A 23,813-nucleotide genomic window follows, 5' to 3' on the forward strand; every position below is an offset into this window, starting at 1 on the left:
ATCCATATTCTCAGATACCAAAAATCATAAAGCAATTCAATTACTTAAAACTATCAGTGTACAGAGGAGCCGCTACGGCACTTTGATAAGGGTGCCTTCTACTTACATCAACAGGAGCCAGGAGACTCTTGCCGAGATGCTGATTAAAAGACAGGCACCAAGCTTCATTGTAACCATTCATGTTAGGGACATACTTCTTTATTGTCTCATCATTCAGCCTCAGCCACACACCATCATCATTGTGGATCTAGATGGGAAACAAGCAACAATAGCGAGCCATGCTCTCCTGTAACTACTTTTTGGTTAGCAAGTCCAATATGGCTCTTTCTAAAATACCAGTGGCAGGTGTGAAGCACAAGTGTGTGCGCGGGGGGCGTCTATGCCACATGCATCACCAGTGCAAAAGTGTATTAAAGTGATAAAATATGGGACAAGGCTCAAATGAGAAGAAGAAAAGAACATAAGCAAGCAAGACTAGCAGTGTCTAACACTATGGGACAAGGCAGAAAAGTTATGCATAAAATTATATAATAGAAATATGGTAAAGTACAGGAATAAAAAAACTTTATAATGAACATGTGATGCTTTATCTGAAAACACATCTGCCTACTGCAGTGTTACTGTAAGTTACTGAAGACATTAGCTTTAAAGTGCTATGCAATGCAAGTGGCCAATAAAGTATGATAGTTGGCCAAGATAAAGAAAACATCATTACCAAAAAGGTCTAAGGAATTACCTCGTCAACAAAAGCGATGGTTCCATTGACTTTCACTATGCCTATCTGCTCACTCTGAAGGGAGGGGTGGCTACGAATACGAAGCCCTGCACTGTCCTTGGCGACAAATTTGCGAACCTATGAAGCAGAGGTAGACAGCAAAGAGAGAAAACCTAAGCACAATAAAAACAAAGCCTGAAATGGTAAAAGGGAATATTCAGCCCAAAAAGTCAGGTTGTTGCTAGTTTCCCCACACCAAAATAATACTTGGAACTAAAAGCACAATTGATAATCAACATATAAACATAACTTACAGCATCCTAGAGCAATGGAAGAAGTCGCGCTCTGAATTATTTTCATGCCCTTATTTCTTACACTTCCCTACACCCTAAAAAGTTTAACTAAAGCGGTTGTCCATACAATGAAAAAATGTCCCCCCAGGCACCCACTGTCATTCCAATACATTCCAGTATACCCCAGACACTGCTGCAGCCAGTCACTGGCCTCTCCAGAACAGAGAACATGATCGATAAAGGCAGTGACTGGCTGTAGCGGTCATGTGGCATATACAGGTCATCATTGCTGCATTCAAACAAAAAAGCCATAGGGAAAAATTTAAGCAGCGGCGCTAGGTGAAATAGGCGAGTGTATGCTCTCTTATGGCAATCCCTGCCTGGCTCATGCACACAAACTTATTTTCTTTCCGTGCCCGTTCCGATTTTTTTTGCGGACCGTATGCGGAACCATTCATTTCAATGGGTCCACAAAAAAAAAAAAAGGAACATTTTGTTTCCGTATGCCTGTATTTCTGTTCCGCAATAAAATTAGAATATGTCCTATTATTGTCTGCATTACGGACAAGGATAGTACTGTTCTATTAGGGGCCAGCTGTTCCGTTCCGCAAAATCCGAAATGCACACTGACGTGAACCGAATTTTTTGAGGAGGATCAGGTTTTTTTTGCGGACCGCAAAATACATACGGTCGTGTGCATGAGCCCTAAAGCTAATAAAAATGCAGTCTCTTGTGTGTGACCCACTATAAAAGACAGACAGAAAAGTCAGTTATGCAATTTATCAGGTCATCAAGAACAGATCAGTTGGGGTCTGACTTCTGGCAGCCATGCTGATCAGCTGTTGCATTGCATCGTTCTTCCTTATATACTAAGAACAGAGTTGTACATTGTGTAAGGGCAGTTCTTAGTATTGCAGCTCATTCACTTAAAGGGGTTTTCCAATATTTTAATACTGATTACCTATCCTCTGCATAGGTCATCAGTATGTAAAGGTTGGGCACCCCCGCCGATCAGCTGTTTGAGAAGGCACCGGCACTCCTGTGAGCCCCATGGCCTTTTTGGTTTTACCTAAGCCAGTGAAGGCATGTGCATTGCTCACGTGGCCTAAGAGCAGCTCAGCTACTATTAAAGTAAATGGATACTAAGCACAGCCGCTATACAATGTACGGCACTGTGTTTGGTAAGCAGGGAGATGGCAGCGGCGCTCACAGAAGTGGGTGGGCACTTTGATATCCCCAAAAAAGAGGGCATCACACCCAGCACAGTGGGTGACGATATTACAACACACAGAATGGAAACTATAATCTATATAACAGTGCTTACGAGCACTGATTTCTTCTCACATAGCTGATTGGTAGGGTGCCCAGGTGTCGGACCCCACCAATCAGATATTTATGACCCTTTTAAATGGTATTGAGCTAAAGAAAGGCCAGGTGACCAGACATGACATTCCAGGACGAGGAGGAAGCTACAGCACTTGACTATGTGCAGTGTCTCCTTTCTAACAGCTGATTGGCTGGGGTGCCAGAAGTCAGACCCTCACCGATCAGATATTGAGGACCTATCCGAAGGACAACCTCTGAACACTACCAGGTACCCCTAACTGAACATCAACAGGATTTGTTATGGTTCCCAAACACTAAGCAGCATACATCAAGAAGACATTTTGTGTGAAACATGCCACAAACAACTGATGAAACACATTGCGCACAGCATTTAGGCTGTTTCTGAAAGAAACACAAAAATAAAAATCCAATTCCTACTGTAGTTTGTTTTGAGAACAGGAGACCTTTTAGGTCAAATTTTTCCAAAAAAGATGCAATTTTGATAATGAATAGTTACTGTTATAAAAAAAACTAAAACAAATACAAAATATTATCCTGAAACAAAAAATAACTTGACGTTCAATAATCTCAACATCCGCCTTCTACAAGTTTTTTCATCTTTTCCTTTTTAAAATGTATCCTGGGCAAATGATAGAATCTCAGTTGGGAAAATATTGTTTGAACTTGAGAGAGAGAAAACTTGGTCGCACGGCAGCATTTTCTTATACTAATAAAACAGTGGCTCCGGTAAACAATCCTGTGTAAAAATGGACTACCGTGGCAAAAAAAAATATTTCCAAGTTAATTATTAAAACATCAGAGTTAACATAGAACTGGGTTAGCCAAGCTTAAAGGTGTTATCCAGGCTTTTCATATTAATGACCTATTATCAGGATATGTGATTAATATCAGATCAGCGGGGGTCACCTGGCACCCACGCCAATCAGCTGTATGAAGAGAAGGTGTGCGCAGTTTCCTATCTCTGTCTACATAGCAGACACGGTGCGCGTGCCTTCTATTCATACAGCTGATCGGCAGGGGAGTGGGGGCGCCGGGTGGTCGGACCCCCATTGATCCAATATTGATGGCCTATCCTGAGGATAGTTCATCAATATGAAAAGCCTGGAAAACCCTGTTAAAGCACAGAAACATTCTACCTTGTTAGGTTGAGGCTCTGCTTTTGGTTTTACCAACTGTGTCCCAGGTGGTATCATTCCTTTTGGTGGGTCTTTTACTTTGACTTCTAGACCGGCATCTGTATAAGAAAGAAAACACAAAACATGCTTACAATTAGCATATGCAATGTCAGTAAAATACTAAAATTTCTAAAGTGTCATACAGCAATGTGTCATGGCCTAAGAAACACTGAAAAGCTTTAGGCTGGGTTCAGACCTGAGCGTTTTACAGCGCGTTCCTACGCGCTGTAAAACGCACAACAGGCAAGAACCAATGATTCCCTATGGGAATGGTTCTCACCTGGGCGTTTTACAGCTCGTACGATCGCGCTGTAAAACGCCCGACGCTCAAACAAATGCTTGAGCTTTTTTTGGGGCGTTTGTCGCGCGTTCCCGCACATTGATATTCGGGAACGCACGACAATGTGTGCACACCTGTCTCTGTATGCGCGATTGTAAACGCCCGTACAATCGCGCATACAGAGCGCTCGTTTCAGAACGCTCAGGTCTGAACCCAGCCTTAGGAGTTACTTTTGTCTGCACAGTGAAGTGCCCTGCTGCACATGGGTAATAAACCTCTGTGTCCACAACTATTCAACATGGTGGTGGCTGCATCCTCTACTGCGCAGATGCTGAAGGTGTTCAGCGCAGGTGCAGATACAAGCTGCAGAATCTCCTCCATCGGCAACTGCATGGCCACTTCTGGTTGCTGGGTAGAAGATGAAGCAGACATACTGGGAAGCTATGGATACAGTGCTTTCTTTACATGTCTTACCCATGGGCACAGTGCGGATTAAGGTCATCCCTGAAGAGTTTTAGTACTTCTGTTGCCATAACACAACAGTGTGTAGCATTTCAAAAATTTCTGTGGAAAGCAGAAAACCCCTTCAGGGCTTCCTGAAAAGCTTAAAGGGGTCGTACAATTTAATGTAACTGGTCATGTATGCTTGATACAAGAATGCATGACTGTATGCTGTCCCCCAGCTGCCCGGTACAGTAAACATACCCATCTACCATAGGCTGCAAGAGAGGTCACCTCTTTCTCTGGCTGCTGATGGGTAACTTCTATGCCAAGTAAACATACCCATCTACCATCCTCCATAGGCTGCAAGACAGAGGTCACCTCTTCCTCTGGCTGCTGATGGTTAACTTCTATGCTGCGCAGATGCTGAACAGCAAATGGACACGTGCAGATACAGGGGATTCTGCTGCCTATATTTACACATGCAGACATGTCAATTTACCATTCAGCATCTGTTCAGAATAGAAGGCACCCAGGAGCAGCTAGAGGAAGCAGCTGCCGCCATCTTGCACACAAAGCGGAGAATGACAGGTATGTATGTTTATTTCACTTACACCGGGGCAACTGGAACCTCTATTAGCACAGCTGGGAGACCGCATACAGTTACGTATGCTTGTATGGAACATACATGACTGTATATGGCATTTTGACCAATTACACTGCAAATTGGCCAACCCCTTTAAGGCTAGAGCCTAACTGCAACTTTTTGTACAGTTATCCTTTGGAGTACAGTGGTCACTTGACAAAAAATAAATTGGCTGTAAAGAATGCAATGGTTAGGCCCCTTGCAGACGAGAGTGAGCGGATTAGGTCCGGATGCGTTGCGAATGCGTTCAGTGAAAAATTTGCGATTTCGTAAACAAGTTCATTCAGTCTTGTCTGCGATCGCGTTCGTGCAATGCAATTTAATGCATTTTGCACGCGCGTGATAAAAAACTGAATGTATACTAGCAACCATTCGTGAAAAGCGCATCGCATTTGCTTGCGGATGCGATTTTCATGCAGCTTCATCCACTTCTATGGGGCCAGCTTGTCAAGCTCTAAACTTTTTTAGGTATACAGTACTCCCCCTCCCCTCCTGTCTTCGTCTGATCGGACGCCATCTTGAATTTTAGATTTCACTCTGCTTTTGCTTTCTTTGTGATATGCTATCAATCCCACTATGCCTCAGCTCAGCATCACAGGAACCGCTGGAGCCAGTACTATATCTCTCTGCTTGAGTGACAGTAATCATCCACCCCTCCATTTTGTTCTACATAAGGTCAGAGATCATATGGTAAAGTGTGACGATGGAGTCATTTGGACTTTGTGTCTGAAAAATATCCAGACGTGTATAAATTGAAGATTTGTCTGATGGAATGAACAAACTAATCTGAAATGTCATGTAGAGAACATTACCAAGCACTAACTAACGTATAAGAGATAGTACATTACCAATCTCTATTCCATCTATGGTAACATGTATCGTATAAAGGCCGACGGCACCAGGAGTCCAGTTTGCACAATAGGTACCATCATTGTTGACTCTAATTAACATATTTTCACTTGGCCTATTAAGGAAATAAGGCACACATTATAGAAAGCATTTACACCAAAACATAACGTGTAGAAAGGCAGCAGCGGTGCATTGAAAAAACAAAATGCTAGATTCAGGAAATAAAAAAAAAACATTCCAGCTATTAAAAATCTGCTCTGGTGATCACCAATGGTGCCCTACATCCATATGACCAGTGCAGCCAATCACCGGTCTCAGCAGTGAAGCTAGCATGTACATCACATGGCCGCTCAGACCAGTGATTGACTGTAGTGCCATTCAAAAATTATCTATTGTTTGAATCAACTTTTTTACATTAAACATTTTAAAGCATTGCCATGTTATTTTTAAATGTTTTCATGACACTATTTTAAAAAATGAAATAAGATCCTGCAGTTTCCAAACTGGCCACTAGATAAGCGGACAATTCCTGTTCTGTACATATCACTTTTCAGTAGTCAGCTCACTACTATGACAAGCAGAACTGCAATCATAGATAACATCTGTGTATATTGCTGGGTTTCTTTCCTGTGGCTTTGGCAGGTCACTACTATAAAAGTACTGAATGCCATCACAGAACGGACGGACCCCTGAAGTCAGCAGGTCTGTCAGTACACTATGCCCTCAATCAGGGCAGCACAGTGAAGCTGACTAATTCCCTTTAAAGCCCAGAAAATATAATGCAATAAAAAATTCTGAAATTGTTACTTTACATCAGACAGCATGGGGTTATCCAATTTATGTGGTCACAATAAAAAGGCAACCCTGAGGCACAACATTTTTGTCAGTAATGAAGACTCACACATTTCTTTTTTGGCAATTAACTAGAATGAAAACATCTAAACTCAATATTCTGTACTGCACACGTATATGCTTCATGAACTTGTAATAAACCTTTATAGGCTCCAGGCCCTACAGATCTAAGTCTGGCGTGGATTCAGCCGAACGTGTACTTTTTTTTTTTTGGCATGGATGCCATGCTTGATTCATTATTATATTTCCAACTGCAGAAAAGGAGTGAGGGGTTATTTGCCAGATGCCTACCTTTTGGGCATTGGTGAGGCATAGCGAAGTTCTTCAAATGAGTAACTTTCATAAGCCTGAAATATAGAAAAAAAAAATGATATTCCTTAAACATGTACCATTTTATTTGTACAGTGTGCAATATATACAGTTAGGCACTTTCACACAAGTCAGTATTCTGTTGTTCAGATCTATTACACTTTTTCTTTGTGTAGATACCGATGCAGAAACTGACAATGGTGGTCGTAAGTAGAATCATTATGAAAATATCCATGCTATTGTTGGGACATGTAGTCACTTATTGTACTCTATAACAAACATCATGTTATAAGTCTTTATTCACATTGACAACATGGTGTTACACTTGCCCTGGTCAAAAGGAACTTGTCCCAACACAGTCTGATACGGACTGCTCTGCCTGTACATTGTCAGACTGTGCAGAGACAACAGGTAACATGCGGTTGTCAGTTTGCTCCTAAGTTTCTAGCAAGAATACCAGAGGGACAGCAGAACACAGTTGAAAGAAGAGATGCTCCAGAATTTCATGGGGAATAAAAGTATTTACTAAAAAAAAAAAAACGTGTCACTTCAACGTGTACAGGTCCTCTATAAGCATGGCTCATCCAATATCCATACCTTCATCATTGTGATTGCAATGTAACGGGCTTCCTTCACAATCATGGGTTCATAGGAAGCATCGAGCTTAGGTGATGCAAGGCCACCAAAAGTCATATCCGTGACAGAGGATGCAGAAGACGATGGGCTGCCTGGTATCCGGGGAAGTTTTTTTATTTGCTCTTGCTGCAGGGAAGTCTTCTTCTGTGACACAGGGACAGCTTTCACTTCCACCTAAAGTAGACAGGGCGCAGACAGAAAGGCAGTGATGTGAAATGCCTCTCCTGAATGACATATCCACAGTTAAAGTCTATACAAAAACTTCACACTGTAAATCATTTGCTTCTCTTTTCTATCACTTTTTAGATACACGTTTTATTTAGCAAAACCCAAAAGTATCATGTCTAACAGAATCAGAAATTCATTTTCCACACCACAAACTAAAAATTTTTGTTAGAATACTTAAAGGAGCTGCCACTGTACCACTTTAAGACTAATGAATATTTACTTAAAGGGAACCTGTCACCAGTTTTATGGTGTCCTAAGGGCAACATAAATAAGTGACTGATTCTTTTAGCAAAATGCTGGGTCACATTTTTTTAATTGACCCAGTCAATCTGCCAACATCTTGTATTGAAAAGCTTCAGCTGATAATGATGAGTCCTAAATATTCATGAGCTCCTGACTCTCCCCGCCCACCTGCTGCTGAATGACAGTTATTTTCCATATGAATCAGCAGCAGGTGGGTGGGGAGTGGCTATATCTCTGAATTAAATAAAACGCTGGACTCAATGACATGACGCTGGACTCAAATCAGCATCTTTGTGTGTATATTATGAGGTAACCATCTGTCACACCAGTAAGTGAATACATCTAAGGTACTTTTTCGTAGTTATTGATTGTATACAATTAGTTGGATTATAATCAAATATCCACATGACAGGTTCCCTTTAAAGGGGTTGTCTCGCTTAAAGGGAACCCGTCACCTCCCAAAACCATCCCAAGCCGCCAGCAGTACCTGCGTGTAGCCAGCTGCATGTTTCCAATGATGCCTTTCTTCCTGAAGGCAGATGCAGCAAAAGTACTGAAAACGTTGCTTTACCCCCTGCCCGGCGCGCTTCTCCACACATGCTTGAAGTCAAGGGGGCAGCGGCCTCCTTGCTTCAAGTCACGGTAACCACGCCCCCTTCTCCGCCCCTTCGCTGTGACTGACCACGCTTATGCACGAGAGATCGGCTGCCTTTGCCGAACAGCCGGCTGTCAGTCACAGCGAAGGGGCGGGGAAGGGGGCGTGGTTACTGTGAATTGAAGCTACACGCAGGTACTGCTGGCAGCTTGGGATGGTTTTGGGAAGTGACAGGTTCCCTTTAAGCAAATGGCATTTATCATGTAGAGAACATTAATACCAGGCACTAACTAATGTATTGTTCATATTACCTCCTTTGCTGGATGGATTTATTTTTTCATTGCATTATACGATCGTCCTGTAATCCAGCACCGGTGGCTGGGACCACACATAGGCTTGCGTTTTTTCCTATAGTGTGCAAGCACAACTACCACTGATGGATTGCAGGGTGGTCATAACCAAAACGAGCAGTGTATAATGTGATGGAAATCAACACCCAGCAAAGGAGGCAATATGGACAATCACAATACATTAGTAAGTGGCTTGTATTAACTTTCTCTACATAATAAATGCTATTTGCTGTAGTGACATTCCCTTTAAAGTTATATTTCAACATTGGAAACCAGTTTAATGAAGAAATGTATTGCCAATAACCCCCTCAATGTGGAAAGAAAGGTTTTACATTAACATACCTTCATATTTGGGACATGAACAACATCCCCATATTGATCTTTTGTTTGTACTTTTATGGTAGTGGGCCAGCCACATCGGATATCATCTTTATTAAGAATTAATGAAGTCTTCTGTGGGTCAGCATAGGAGTCTGGTTGAAGCCACCTAATGATGCAAATAATAGTTATTGGAGTATAAGACGAGCCTGAAGTGAATCACCAGTCAAGATTTAAAGAAATAGAAATAAACTTGTAGTAGTACCTTGCCAGTCTTCCACCACTCGATCCAGGCACACATGTGATGAAGTCTTCTAAAAAGGACTGCTCATTGCTTTGTATTTGCAGTGGTAGATTTCCCTCTAAGGCCTCCAGAATGGTTGGAGAATGTGACAGAGCAAGGCCCTTGCCCAGAATCCCAGAATGAGTTTTGCATACCTAATTTGAGAAATATAGCGCTATAACTGTGGTGTCTCGCACAGGATTTTTGTGCCAAAATCAGTGGTGAATCCAGCATTTAGAAGAATTTCACATTCCCTTCTAACCCACTTTAGACTTTGGCTAAAAAATTAAAAACTGCCACAAAATACCACATGCGACACCATCCTAAGGCTTAACAGCCAGCACCGTAGCAGGTTGTCCCATCTTCTTATGAACAAGACTATCAAAAATGAGGAAGGATTTCAATGGACAGTATATTTATACTGAATATTTTCCCACAAAAAAATATCAATTTGCCCATCTACCACTTCATCTTTGAGATGTACAGATTTTCAACTTCAGAAACAAGATATTATGGATGTGAATTTTATTGCCATTTTAAAATATTTTGAATACTAGAGAATAAAATATATTTTTTTCTGTTGAATATGGAATTAGCATACTTCACCAGATACGGAACTTAAATTACAAAGCAAAAACAGTCTGTATGTTGGTTATAATATACAGTATTTTTACCTGCAAGGCTGCCTCTTCAACAATTTCTAGGTCTTCCTCCAATTCACTCCCTATTTCAGAAAAATAAGTTATATGTATTAATGTACAAAGCTAGAGCATCTGTGCTAAACTTTACTCATATCTTGGAGAGGAGACATAAAAGTATCAGCATTTATCACTTTAGAGCCAGAGCGTGGTGCAAAGTGGAATCAAATATTCTGTAAAACTGCTCTTTATTTCAGCAACAAAAACATATCCTTGGTTTGTTATATGAACAGCTTTATTTCTAAAGAAAACAGGAAAATGGGTCCAGAAAAGTCATGCAAGTGTCCTTTCTCCAGGAAAATGCCAAAATATTTAGTGAGAAATTAAGGCCTCATGCACACATTCATATCCATTTTTCAGTATACAAACTGCAGACCGGCTGTGCATGCCACATTTTTCGACTAGAATGGCTATTCTGGTCTGTAAAATGGTTAAGAATAGGACATGTTCTATAAATCGCAGAACAGCCGCTCAGATGTGGACAGCACACGGATAAGTCTACTTTCATACTGGCATTTTGGCTTTCCGTTTGTGAGATCCGTTCAGAGCTCTCACAAGCGGTCCAAAACTGATCAGTTTGCATTCTAATGCATTCTGAATGGAGAAGGATCGGCTCAGAATGCATCAGATTGTCTCCATTCCGCTTTGGAGACGGACACCTAAACGCTGCCTGCAGCGTTTTGGTGTCCGTCTGATTAAACTGAGCCAAAACGTCCGTCCTGGCACACAATGTAAGTCAATGGGGACGGATCTGTTTTCACTGACACAATCTTGCACAATAAAAACCGTATCCGTCCTTCACTGACTTTCAATGGTGTTCAAGACAGATCCGTCTTGGCTATGTTTAAGATAATACAAACGGATCTGTTCTGAATGGATGCAGATGGTTGTATTATCTAAACGGATCCGTCCACGACAGACGCGCACAAAATGCAAGTGTGAAAGTAGTCTAATATGGGTCAGCGTCCAATCCACAAAAAATGGCTGTGTGCATGAGGCCTAATTCCTGCTCTTTATATAACGCCAACACGTTCCGCAGCATTGTACGCTGGTTGTCATCACTCCCTGGAGCTCCCAGTCATAATTATCAATGTCAAACACATGACCAGGCCATTTTTATAAGAAGCAATTAAATCACTTCTTTGGTACAAAGGAGTAAACGCATCCAAAATGGACTTTCTACTCTAGGCAGACGTTGTTCTTGATTGGAGTGGGACCCTGGACCCAGAGTTGCAAGTGTGGCAACCAGTGACCATGACACCATTTAGTTTTGGTTTGGACACATTAAAAAAATTAATAAAAAAAAGTCACAGCAGCCAGGTATTACGCGACCCACAGTTAAAGGGGTTGTCCTGTCAGCTAAAAAGAGCAATGTATTTGCCGACAACGCAGAAGACTATTTTCAGTCTGGCCTCTGTTCTGACGCTCACGTGACTGGAAGGGTGCAGCAATTAACGACCCTGCTTTCGGTTATGTGAGGTCTCCTTTTGAGCTGACCGCCTATAATTTGTCAAAAGGGACTTCACGGAATATGGTATTGTGGTTTACCCAATTCAGTAGTAAAATATGTGACCCCACAATGCCCCTGGCACAAGAGGGGCACAATACATGTAGGAATGTTCAGCAGGCATAGGGCCAATTAGAGCAGAGAACCTTCTACAGATCACCTAAAACTCTGCTTTAGCATCACTGCTGACTGCAGGAGAGCCTATAGCATCGCCAGCACTTTGTGGCAAACAGGGCAGCAGAGGTTCTATACAGTGGGTGCAATGAATCTACTATTTTAGTTTGTTAAAGGGTTTGTGTAGCAATATATATTGAACACCTATCCTCAGGATAGGTCATCCATATTAGATCGGTGGGGGGTCTGACACACAGCATCTCCGCTGATGTTGCTCCAAAACCCCTTTATAAGCATCCAATAGATTAAAGGGGTTTTCTTTGGGGGGGGGGGGGAAATAGCTTACTTGTTCATTATGCCATTAAAAAGAAGAAAAAAACCTCCAATAACAGCTACAGTCGTCACAGTGAAGCTAAAGAGGGGCAGGGGACCGAGAACTGTTAGAACGGGAGCAGCGTGGGATCCATGAGGCACACTTTTTTCACAATATGATATGTAGCTTTAATATAAATCATGTTGCCTGGAAAACCCATTTTATAGTTCTATTTTTAATAACCTTCAGGCACATTGTCAGGCTATTGTGTTTATCTTACCAATTGGGAGAGCAAGATCTTTTTTCATTAAGGCAGCGGCGCATATGCCTCCCAGGTTGGCCAACTCCTTCTCCAGCTGAATGATCCCCTAAAAATAAAAAGAAGAATTATGGTGAAAATTATATCCAATAATATGCAGTGAAAAAAACATTCCATCAACTCTAAGGACCCTCAGAATGGAAGAGCCATAGCCCTAGTAAAGCATGGCTGCTCCTTCAAAAGATTAACCCCAGCCATCGCTTTGCAGGGAGCTGTAGGACACATTGACCTGCAGCAGGTTTCTGTGACACCCCCTTTTAATAACATCCGAAATTTTGATAACTTTGAAGCAATATTTCAGATGTTTACAAACAATGTTAATAACTAGCAATGCTAAAGAAATGAAGACAAACTGACCTCATCAGTTCCTGGACTAAATTCATATCCAATAGCAAAACACTTGAAGCCGTAAAAACAGGCCTTTTCATCTTTAACATAGTCCGATGCAGTTTCAAGAGAGAACAAAGCCTCATTTCCTGAAAATATATACCAAAAATAGTGTTAAACAGTAGATTCTGAGTTTTACGACACATTTAATGAACTGAGGCGTTTGAAGTTATATACAGACCACAGACTGACATGCAGCAAGCGAAAGTAATTACCTCACCTGTTATGGGGCTAATACAGATGCCTGGCACACGACTGCCCCGAGTAGTATGTGACTGCGTGGTGCCCGACAGAACAGAGCTGGCATGATATCAGGATTTAAAGCAACAGTACAAATACTCCATGGAGAGAAGGGAGTAATGAGCTTGCCCAGGGCACATCACAGCTGGATATAACCATCAGATATGGCAACCATCAGCAGTTCAGTTACCCCGACTACAGGGGTCCATGCATGTGAAATTGTTTAGGCCTTTCAGAAACAGTATCTAATGAGCGTTCAATTACTTTGCCCTTGAAAAGGAGTAATGCTGATGCCAATATATAGTGGGCTTGTCAAATATGACATCTGGTGATAAAGCAAGGTGGTAATAAAGTGGTCTAGAGCACCAACAAAGTATGCATGGCTTGTTGCATGCAGCATCTAGCGACAGCACAAACACTCCGCTATTGAAGACGGTAGTATCTCACCTGTTGCAGAAGAATAAAGATGAGGAAAACTCCCTGACAGAGAACCCCCAGTGTAACGGAAGGGGAATACTTAAATCCTGACATACTCCCCCCGTCTTCATCCTCTTCGCCTGAGCATTGTTTTTACTTTGTGTTCATACAAGATTCTTGGGTGACATTTATTTTTATCATCAATTTCTCCTGTAACTGGGGCTGACATATTAGCCCCAGTTTCAGAGGGAGCACAGTCTCCAAAGGCTTTTCACTGCCTCACTGATCTGAGTATGCCAAGACCCAGCAGCTCATGCAGACACATGACCCCCCAGCAACCACATGATCGCTAAGACCAAAGCAGGAAACGGCCACAAAACACCCCACAAGCATGTGACCACTGCAGCCAATCACTGCCTTCAGCAGTCATGTTCAGTTCATGCTTCTGCACAGTAAAACAAAGCAAGCAATGAAACCTTGCAGCTCACAGCGTTAAAGGGTCATTTCCATCTTATAAAGGTTAATTACATAGTATTTTATGTTCGGTAACCTATGAGAAACCCACAAACCCTGAAAATTAAGGGGCTGCATCGCTGATTTAGCCTTCTGCATTTCACAGCACTATGGCCGGTCATCTGTGCAGGGAACTGCAGGCAGCCCAAATCACTTGAATGGGGCCATGCTGCAGTGCTTTGCACAGTGGGTGGCTGAGGCACTGTGTTGCTGGAAAACAAAATGAAGAGCAGTAGTAAACTTGCATTGCACCCTCTTGGCATATCCTGTGTGATCACTTTATGAGCTGCTGTATCTCTTGTTATATGCAGAACCATAGCTCATAGAATCAAAGCTTTTTCATTAATATGAATAACAAAGTTACCTGGCAATATTAAAACAGCAGTTGGCCACCCAGAGGAGCCAGAAAATTTCTTAAGTTCAACCCAGGAATTAAGGCTTTCATGAACAGGAAACTTTGGTCCAAAACCTGAGATCTGAGCATTTCGCCCTGGGATCATGAGCCGCAAAACATCTTCAGACTGCGCTGTGCCACACTGTGGATCAAACTCCACTGATATCCATCTAACACACTCTGGGAAAGACACCTGAAAAACATAAATGCATGTTTACTGATGCATCACAATTTCCAAACAATCACCCAAACTAGCACAGCGGCATATGCTAGAGGTTTCATTCACTTGTGGTCAGTGGGTGAAGACTCTTTATTATGGGTCCAAATGAGCTCACTCCTCTAATTACAAAACCTAAATAAGACCTGTCTAGGATTGTAAGTTGGCCACACAGACCTGTCCTACATCTTTCTTATTTAAGATTTCCTTCTTTAAAGATAGTCTACAGAGCATTGTGCTACTGAAAGGGAAAAAAGGCCTATGGAAAACCATACCTTGTATTGCATTACACTGGCTGCCTTGTAGGGATGTTCGCTTTCCACCACAGCATAGTGACTGGAGGTAGTACATGCAGAGAGCTGCTCTGGCTGATTACCAGTTGTACTGTCCGTGGACTGATTTGGGTTGAAGAGCGGAGGTGCATATTTCTGGTTTAAAACTGCAACTGATGGTAGTAATTGTTGCACAAGGCCAAAAACCTCCACAGCAGCCTATAATAGAAGGGAACATAATTGTGATCCGATAGTATGAACAGCCACATGTACACAGCAGCAACTCCAAAACTAAAATACTTCTCCAAACCGTTTTGTGGTCTTCAGATTGCAGAACCTGCTTACAATTCGTACTCTAATGATTCCACATACACAAAAATGTGTTCATACCTTTGGAATTGCAGCTGCAACTGGTCCAATATGAGCTACCAGAAGTGGAAGCAGCATAGAAAATAGACTGGAAGAACTAAGCAGTTCTGGAATGTCATCAACTAGAAAACAAAATCGACAATCCATCATACATGAGAATATCATATCACGTTGAACATATTCATTACTACACTTAATATGAAACTACATTCAAGACATATGATGCATGGATGACTACTAGGCTAAGGCTATACAGTGACGTGTGTCGTGCTACTTTTCTATCATTACAAAATAGCCTTATAATGTGATACACTCAACTGAAACAATTGTCCGGTTTGAAATTGATGATCTATCCTCATAATAGGTCATCATGGTCTGCCTCACGACACTCCCGCCAACCAGCTCTTTGAAGAGACTGAGCACTGCAGTGACAGGCAGGTGCAATTACATCTCCATCTCAGTCACTTGAATTGGAAGGAGCCATTGTTGGTACACTCTCTCCCATTCAAGTGAATGAGACAAAGGAGCTGTCATTGCACTGCAATGTCTATAGCTAGCAGGTAAACAGTGAAGAGAATGAAGAGCTTGTATGGGGTCTCTTCAAACAACTGATCTGCAGGGGTGTCGGTAGTGGCGTCGCTAGGGGGGGGGGGGGGGGGCATTCCCCCCCCCCCCCCCCATGTTATTCTTTGCCTCCCCAGGTGCGCCCCCGCTGATTTCCCCCAAAGCAGGCCGGTGAATACTAATGAGCGCTTCCATTATGGGCGCTCTGTGACCTCACGCTGTGCGTGCCAGTTCAGAGCACAGTCGACTGAGGAGAGAGAAAATTGCAGGTGGCGTCCAGGAGCAGGAGAGGCAAGTTGTTTATTTTATAAAAAAAATGTGGCTGCTGGGGGCATAATGGGGGCTAATGAGAGGCATAATGGGGGCTAATGAGAGGCATAATGTGGGCTAATAAGAGGCATAATGGGGCTAATAAGAGGCATGGGGGCTGATATGGGGGCTAATGAGAGGCATGGGGCTGATAAAAAGCATAATGGGGGCTAAGAGGAATAATGGGGGCTAATGAGGCATAAGGGCTGATATGGGAGTGATGAGAAGCATAATGAGGGCTAATGAGATGCATAATAACAGTGTCATCCACAGATGCCCCCATAACAGTGCGTCTTCCACAGATCCAACATAACAGTACCCCTGCGCACTGACGAGAGACAGAAAGAAGGGGAAAGAATCCGCGGAAGCAAGCAGAGGACGGCACAGCAGACGACTGAATAGCTTCTTTTTTAAGTAAATTGCTTTATTATAAATGTATCCCTGCATACCGCAATTCTCTCGTATTTTGTAACCTTATTTATATATACTTATTTTGTTTTTGCCCCCCCATTTGACTGTGGTATCTTTGTGCCCCCCCCCCCCCCCCCTATATATTGTTCCTAGAGTCGCCACTGGGTGTCGGGAATCAGAAATATGGTGATGTAGTATTGGTGACCTATCCTGAGAATAGGTCACCAATAGCAGAAACAGGACAACCCCTTTACAACCAGCAAAATTGGGAAGAACTCACCATCAACAGCAAGTGCTCTGTGTAACAGGTCCTTAGCAGCTCTAGTTACAGCATTTACCACGGAAAGTGCCCGGCTGCAGTTTTTGTCTTCTTCATTGGCTTTACTCATTAGCTGAGACTGAAGGTCTCCATCGTACTCACTTCTATAATGCGCAAATGCAAAAATAAAAAGTAATAGCAAACAAAGGTAAGTACTGCGAAATGATCTTGTTTCTAGGAAATGATGGGGCACAAGCAAATCAATTGTATAAAAGCAATAACAAACCTGTAGTATAAAACTTGTGGGATCTGCCCTCTGGTTTGGTTTGTACCATTGCTGCTCAAACTGCAGGAACTGAAAGTGAACGTCACACCATCTGGACACTGAACGGTGGTTATCCCTCCATCCCCATTAGCTGTGCGGCTGCCATAATTTCTCAGGCGCACGGCATATTTCATGTTTTCCTGTTGAAGAAAAGTATAAAATCTTTAACAGCTTTGCTGAAAAAAACAAACCGTTGCACTGTAATTTTGCGATGTGACTGCCTAGTTTTGTACCTTCAAGGGCACGGCTTTATCGAGCCTAATTTCAGCAATATCACTGGGAGAATCGTCAGTTGTGTAAGTGCCTTTTACAAGCTCTAATGATGTCCACCTATGAGAGTGTCCGGCATCACCGGAGTGGTCACTCTGGGGGGAATAAAAATGAAAATATATGATCACATTAAGTCGTGCTTCCACAGAAATTCATACAGAAAAGCATACACAGGTATCAGAAATAAATTATATTAGAAACAACTGGCAAACACCATGTTCTTTAAATTCTGAAGCCCATCGCCTTTTTTTCCATTTTTCATCTCCGCTATTCAAGAGCTATAGCTTTAAATTTTTCCATTGATGTAGCAAGTGGTCAGGATCGGAGTTCTCAGACTCTAGCTGCTAAAGCGGGAGTGGCGGCTGTATAATAATGATGGCAAGGGCACAACTTCTTTGGCCAAAACCATTACCATGACATACCCTTTTGCTTTAGTTTAGGTTATTGGTCCTCTGTATTGCTATAAGCAAAACCATAAAAAGGTTAGCCCACAATTAGAAATGAGTAAAGCCTCAGATGCTGGAACATCCAACGTATGACTGTTCACTCCATTTTGAAGTGCCAGCAGGGAAGTGGTGCCACATGGCCCAGACATAAATATAATAATTTTTCTAATAGTATGGGGACACAAAATAACCATATACACTCACCTAAAGAATTATTAGGAACACCTGTTCTATTTCTCATTAATGCGATTATCTAGTCAACCAATCACATGGCAGTTGATTCAATGCATGTAGGGTTGTGGTCCTGGTCAAGACAATCTCCTGAACTCCAAACTGAATGTCAGAATGGGAAAGAAAGGTGATTTAAGCAATTTTGAGCGTGGCATGGTTGTTTGTGCCAGACGGGCTGGTCTGAGTATTTCACAATCTGCTCAGTTACTGGGATTTTCACGTACAACCATTTCTGGGGTTTACAAAGAATGGTGTGAAAAGGGAAAAACATCCAGTATGCGGCAGTCCTGTGTCCAAGGCGAAAATGCCTTGTTGATGCTAGAGGTCAGAGGAGAATGGGCCGACTGATTCAAGCTGATAGAAAAGCAACGTTCACTGAAATAACCACTCGTTACAACCGAGGTATGCAGCAAAGCATTTGTGAAGCCACAACACGCACAACCTTGAGGCGGATGGGCTACAACAGCAGAAAACCCCACTAGGTACCACTCATCTCCACTGCAAATAGGAAAAAGAGGCTACAATTTGCACAAGCTCACCAAAATTGGACTGTTGAAGACTGGAAAAATGGTTTCTTGAACATGACAATGAGTTCACTGTACTAAAATGACCCCCACAGTCACCAGATCTCAACCCAATAGAGCATCTTTGGGATGTGGTGGAACGGGAGCTTTGTGCCCTGGATGTGCATCCCTCAAATCTCCATCACCTGCAAGATGCTATACTATCAATATGGGCGAACATTTCTAAGGAATGCTATCAGCACCTTGTTGAATCAATGCCACGTAGAATTAAGGCAGTTCTGAAGGCAAAAGGGGGTCCAACACCGTATTAGTATGGTGTTCCTAATAATTCTTTAGGCGAGTGTAAATGCTTCAATAAGTGTAAACTAACTTGCCCTAATAAAAAAAAAAAAATATATAATAATAATAATAAAAAAAAATATATATAATATATATATATATATATATATATATATATATATATATATATATATATATATTTATGATGAAAATAAGTTAGTAAGGACATTAGCTTTCAAGCTGGGCAAAAATAACCATCACATGGCTAAAAGTCAGGCATTTTGAGTGATCACTTAGTCACTCATTCTCAGCAATGATTTAAGTGTTGTGCAAGCAAACAAGTAGCATACATGTGCTTCTACTTCCTCTAATTATTGGGAAGGGATCGTTCCTTCCCGATGACTGCCTACTCGTCAATGAAGGAAAGAGCGGCAATCACCTCCATTGTATGGGGACAAGCGATGGCTGCAAGATAAATTGTTTCTGGGCAGCAGATCGCTGTTTACACATCTGCTGCCCAGAAACAATGATTTTGGTGTCTGCATAAATGATTATTTTACCCCGTGAATGAGCGTTCTGCAGCACCTTTACACCGGCAGATTATCAGGAATGAGCGTTCATACTAACGTTTGTTCCCGATCATCTTCCTGATGACTGTCCTGTGTAAATCCGCCTTAAGCAAACTGAATCATGAAATACTGTAATACTCCTTTAAAGGAAAAGTAACTTCAAGTTATCCATTATGCCCTGGATAGGGGATAACTATCTGATCAGTGGGGGTCCCAGTGGTCAGATGCCCACAAAAAAGAGTTAGTGATCCCCTATCCTGGAGTTACCAGAACACCCCTTTAATCTTTGCAGCTTCTCAAAAAAATACTCACATCATCTACTAAAACCTCCAGCTCATACTCATGGATTCCCCCTCCGCCATACACACAGAAGCCAACAACCACCACACCAAGTTTATCCACTGAGAAGCAGATGGCATCCGGTGAGCCATTCCCTGTGTTCCAGCTTCGGCCCTGGCTCGTCTTGGTGAAGCGATTAGGGGTGGACTTAACAGAGTGCAGGGAGTTTAATCCATCAACCTGAACAATACAGAAGAATGTAGATTACAGGCACCACATTTCTGCCATTTTCTTTACAGCTATATGCTTAGTTTCAAAGAATACTTAAATATATCATTTTTGGACTATAAGGCGAACACTACAACAGAAAGACAACAGAAACATACAGCTCTGTTGTAAACATACACAAAAAAGCAATGCAGCACAGATTATACACATACAGTAGGTATAATCTCCACACAGCAGTGCAGTACACACAGTAGGTATAATCTCCACACAGCAGTGCAGTACACACATACAGTCTGTACAACCTACACACAGCAGTGCAGTACACACATACACATACAGTCTGTATAATCTACACACAGCAGTGCGGTACATACAGTCTGTACTTCACTGCTGTGTGTAGGTTGTACAGACTGTATGTGTATAATGTGTGTACTGCACTGCTGTGTGTAAGTAGTACACACATTGTACACATCATACAGTATGTATAATCTACACACAGCAGTGCAGTACACACATTGTACACATCATACAGTATGTATAATCTCCACACCGCAGTAGACACATTGTACACATACAGTACGTATAATCTACACACCGCAGTAGACACATTGTACACATACAGTATGTATAATCTACACACTGCAGTAGACACATTGTACACATACAGTATGTATAATCTACACACCGCAGTAGACACATTGTACACATCATACAGTATGTATAATCTACACACCGCAGTAGACACATTGTACACATCATACAGTATGTATAATCTACACACAGCAGTGCAGTACACACACAGTATGTATAATCTACACACAGCAGTGCAGTACACACACAGTATGTATAATCTACACACAGCAGTGCAGTACACACACAGTATGTATAATCTACACACATCAGTGCAGTACACACACAGTATGTATAATCTACACACATCAGTGCGGTACACACACAGTATGTATAATCTACACACATCAGTGCGGTACACACACAGTATGTATAATCTACACACATCAGTGCGGTACACACACAGTATGTATAATCTACACACATCAGTGCGGTACACACACAGTATGTATAATCTACACACATCAGTGCGGTACACACACAGTATGTATAATCTACACACATCAGTGCGGTACACACAGTATGTATAATCTACACACATCAGTGCGGCACACACAGTATGTATAATCTACACACATCAGTGCGGTACACACAGTATGTATAATCTACACACATCAGTGCGGTACACACAGTATGTATAATCTCCACACATTGTACACATACAGTCTGTATAATCTACACAGCAGTGCAGTACACACATACAGTATGTATAATCTACACACAGCAGTGCGGTACACAGTATGTTCAACCTACACACAGCAGTGCAGTACACACCATACAGTATGTATAATCTCCACACATTGTACACATCATACAGTATGTATAATCTGTACACAGTATGTATAATCTCCACACATTGTACACATACAGTCTGTATAATCTACACAGCAGTGCACACATACAGTATGTATAATCTACACAGCAGTGCGGTACACACAGTATGTTCTCAACCTACACACAGCAGTGCAGTACACACCAAACAGTATGTATAATCTACACAGCAGTGCGGTACACACAGTATGTACAACCGACACAGCAGAGCAGTACACATCATACAGTATGTATAATCTCCACACATTGTACACATCACACAGTATGTACAACCTACACACAGCAGTGCATTACACACATTATACACATAGCTGTGCTGAACACATACAAAACATTGCAGTACTTTTTAGTCAAGAATCGTCTTATAGTCCAAAAAAACCAAAAAACTTTAAAGGTGTTTTTTAGAGATCAGAAAACTATATAAACTGGGTGCAGAAATACCATGTCATGCCAGAGCTGCCAACCTCTGCCGGTCTTTACTGTGCAGCAGAGATGAGAAGGCCAGACTTCCACATGTGACAGCTGTAGCCAACCACTGTTCTCAGCAGCATACAGCTAATGTCAGTGATTGGCTGCAGCCATCAAGTGGGTATTTGAGTATGTGATCGCTGCAGCAGACATAAATACAAGTGAACACAGGATTGGAGGCGCTGGAATGATGGGAATTTAGCAGGTTTAGCAGTTAAAACCTTCAGAGTTTCTTTTGCATCGTTTCAAAGTCTGATATTATGTGACAGGTGGGAATAACTTACTTAAGAACCCAGAGTTGGGGATATAAACGATTGCCCAAATAACAGGAGAGATTTACAAAGCTAAAGGCACCACCATTTTGGCTCAATTTATGCTTAATAGCTGGCATATATGCCTTGCATCACATTTGCTATGTGCTTGGATGCTCTTTGCTCCTCTCTAGAAAAGGGGTGTAACATAGGAGTGCCACTGCTTAAAATGCAGTAAAGCATGCCAAAACTGCCCACTTTGTTCCAAAATGTTGGTGCAAACTAATAGGGCGTAAGTGTAGGACTACCATCAGGATGCACAAAATGCAACATACAGTGCGCACCACCGATAAATCTGGAATATCTTCAGGCTGCCTGGTCTAAGTCTATGCAGGATTATGAAATCTGCCTCAATAGGCTTTATTCTGTACCGATATAAAATGTGTACAGGATTAAACTGTAAGTAATACCTCAGATCCAAGTGCGGATGCTGTTAATTCACTGACTATGCTGGCCAGAAGACCACAAGTGTTAGAAACCAGGTGTGATGAGAAGAGCTCATTCTCCCTGCGTAAGCTGTTCCTTACAGGTAGAACGACAATAACTAGCATCTTCTCCAGAACTTCCCGAAAGCTGGTCATTCCTGAAACATTTTCTTCACTCTGGGTAACACAAAGCATACAATATCTTACTAAAAAGTTACACAAATGCTTGATTTGTCAGGGAATTTGCACACCAGGACTGGACACAGACCAGGACAATGCATAGCTCATCAGACAGAACCAATTTAAATGGGTTATCCAGGAATTTGATATTGATGATCATCAATATTAGATCAGGGGACCAACTCCCAGGACCACTGCCAATCAGCTATTCAGAGAGGCTGCACCACTCTGTGTGTGATTAGGTCTCTTCCCAGTCACGTGGCCTAGGTGCAGCTCAGTCCCATTCAAGTGAACGGGGCTGAGCTGCAATACCAAGCACAGCTGCTGTACAGTGCTCCCCGGAGCTCCAGTGTGCACAACAGCCTCTTAAAAAAAAAAAGCTAATTAGCCGGGGTCCCAGAGTCTGAAAAATAGGTCAGCAATATTAAATTCCTGGACAACCCCTTAAGTCTCTAAAAATGCTGCCTGTCTTTAGGAAGACAGTCAAGTGCTCATATGGTAAGTCCGGCCACGAGGGGGAGCACGAGGAGAGAAAAAAAAAAATGGATGCCTAGTTTCCATGCTAAAAGTTCAAAATGCTGAAAACTTTGTTTCACTTATGCATAATTCATACATGACTTCTACAAAACGAGAACATACATAGATAACATACATTTAAAATAATCTTCCCAGACCTGACTTAGCTTTTCCATGCAGGATACCAGCAGAGGAAAGCGATGTGCCAGTGCAGTGTCATTTTCTGTGCTGACCTGCTTGATCATGGAACGTAGCAGAACTTCACCATCATAAGCAATGGGAAAAATGGAAGTAAGCTTCACAGAAGTGTGGCAGAGAGCTGACATAACTGCAGCTAGCAGGCGACTGCTTGAGGTCTTGAAATTTGCTTCCTGGATGTCCTTTAAAATAGTGAACAAATGAGTGACCAAGACAACAATGTAACAAAGCACGTGCTCA

At 42.1% G+C, this 23,813-nt stretch overlaps 1 protein-coding gene across 13 annotated transcripts in view; it reads right to left on the bottom strand.

Annotated features, from left to right (window-relative positions):
• The window catches only part of MYCBP2 (MYC binding protein 2), a 256,943-nt gene that overhangs the window by 100,438 nt on the left and 132,692 nt on the right, over window positions 1–23,813 (bottom strand). For 11 of the 13 annotated variants that reach the window (XM_044284706.1, XM_044284710.1, XM_044284705.1 and 8 more), the window contains 20 exons: window positions 23,534–23,755; window positions 22,665–22,856; window positions 19,820–20,026; window positions 17,422–17,553; window positions 17,150–17,328; window positions 16,885–17,027; window positions 15,342–15,442; window positions 14,955–15,170; window positions 14,433–14,655; window positions 12,869–12,987; window positions 12,473–12,560; window positions 10,235–10,284; window positions 9,543–9,715; window positions 9,302–9,446; window positions 7,505–7,717; window positions 6,890–6,945; window positions 5,746–5,861; window positions 3,492–3,589; window positions 737–853; window positions 107–247 (listed from right to left, as the gene is read on the bottom strand). In XM_044284706.1, the coding sequence (XP_044140641.1) occupies window positions 107–247; window positions 737–853; window positions 3,492–3,589; window positions 5,746–5,861; window positions 6,890–6,945; window positions 7,505–7,717; window positions 9,302–9,446; window positions 9,543–9,715; window positions 10,235–10,284; window positions 12,473–12,560; window positions 12,869–12,987; window positions 14,433–14,655; window positions 14,955–15,170; window positions 15,342–15,442; window positions 16,885–17,027; window positions 17,150–17,328; window positions 17,422–17,553; window positions 19,820–20,026; window positions 22,665–22,856; window positions 23,534–23,755 (2,931 nt within the window). The remainder of the gene's footprint in view (window positions 1–106; window positions 248–736; window positions 854–3,491; window positions 3,590–5,745; window positions 5,862–6,889; window positions 6,946–7,504; window positions 7,718–9,301; window positions 9,447–9,542; window positions 9,716–10,234; window positions 10,285–12,472; window positions 12,561–12,868; window positions 12,988–14,432; window positions 14,656–14,954; window positions 15,171–15,341; window positions 15,443–16,884; window positions 17,028–17,149; window positions 17,329–17,421; window positions 17,554–19,819; window positions 20,027–22,664; window positions 22,857–23,533; window positions 23,756–23,813) is intronic. The other 2 variants (XM_044284713.1, XM_044284716.1) reach the window with 2 other exon arrangements.

The sequence above is a fragment of the Bufo gargarizans genome, chromosome 3 (assembly GCF_014858855.1).
Source record: "Bufo gargarizans isolate SCDJY-AF-19 chromosome 3, ASM1485885v1, whole genome shotgun sequence".
NCBI lineage: Eukaryota > Metazoa > Chordata > Amphibia > Anura > Bufonidae > Bufo > Bufo gargarizans.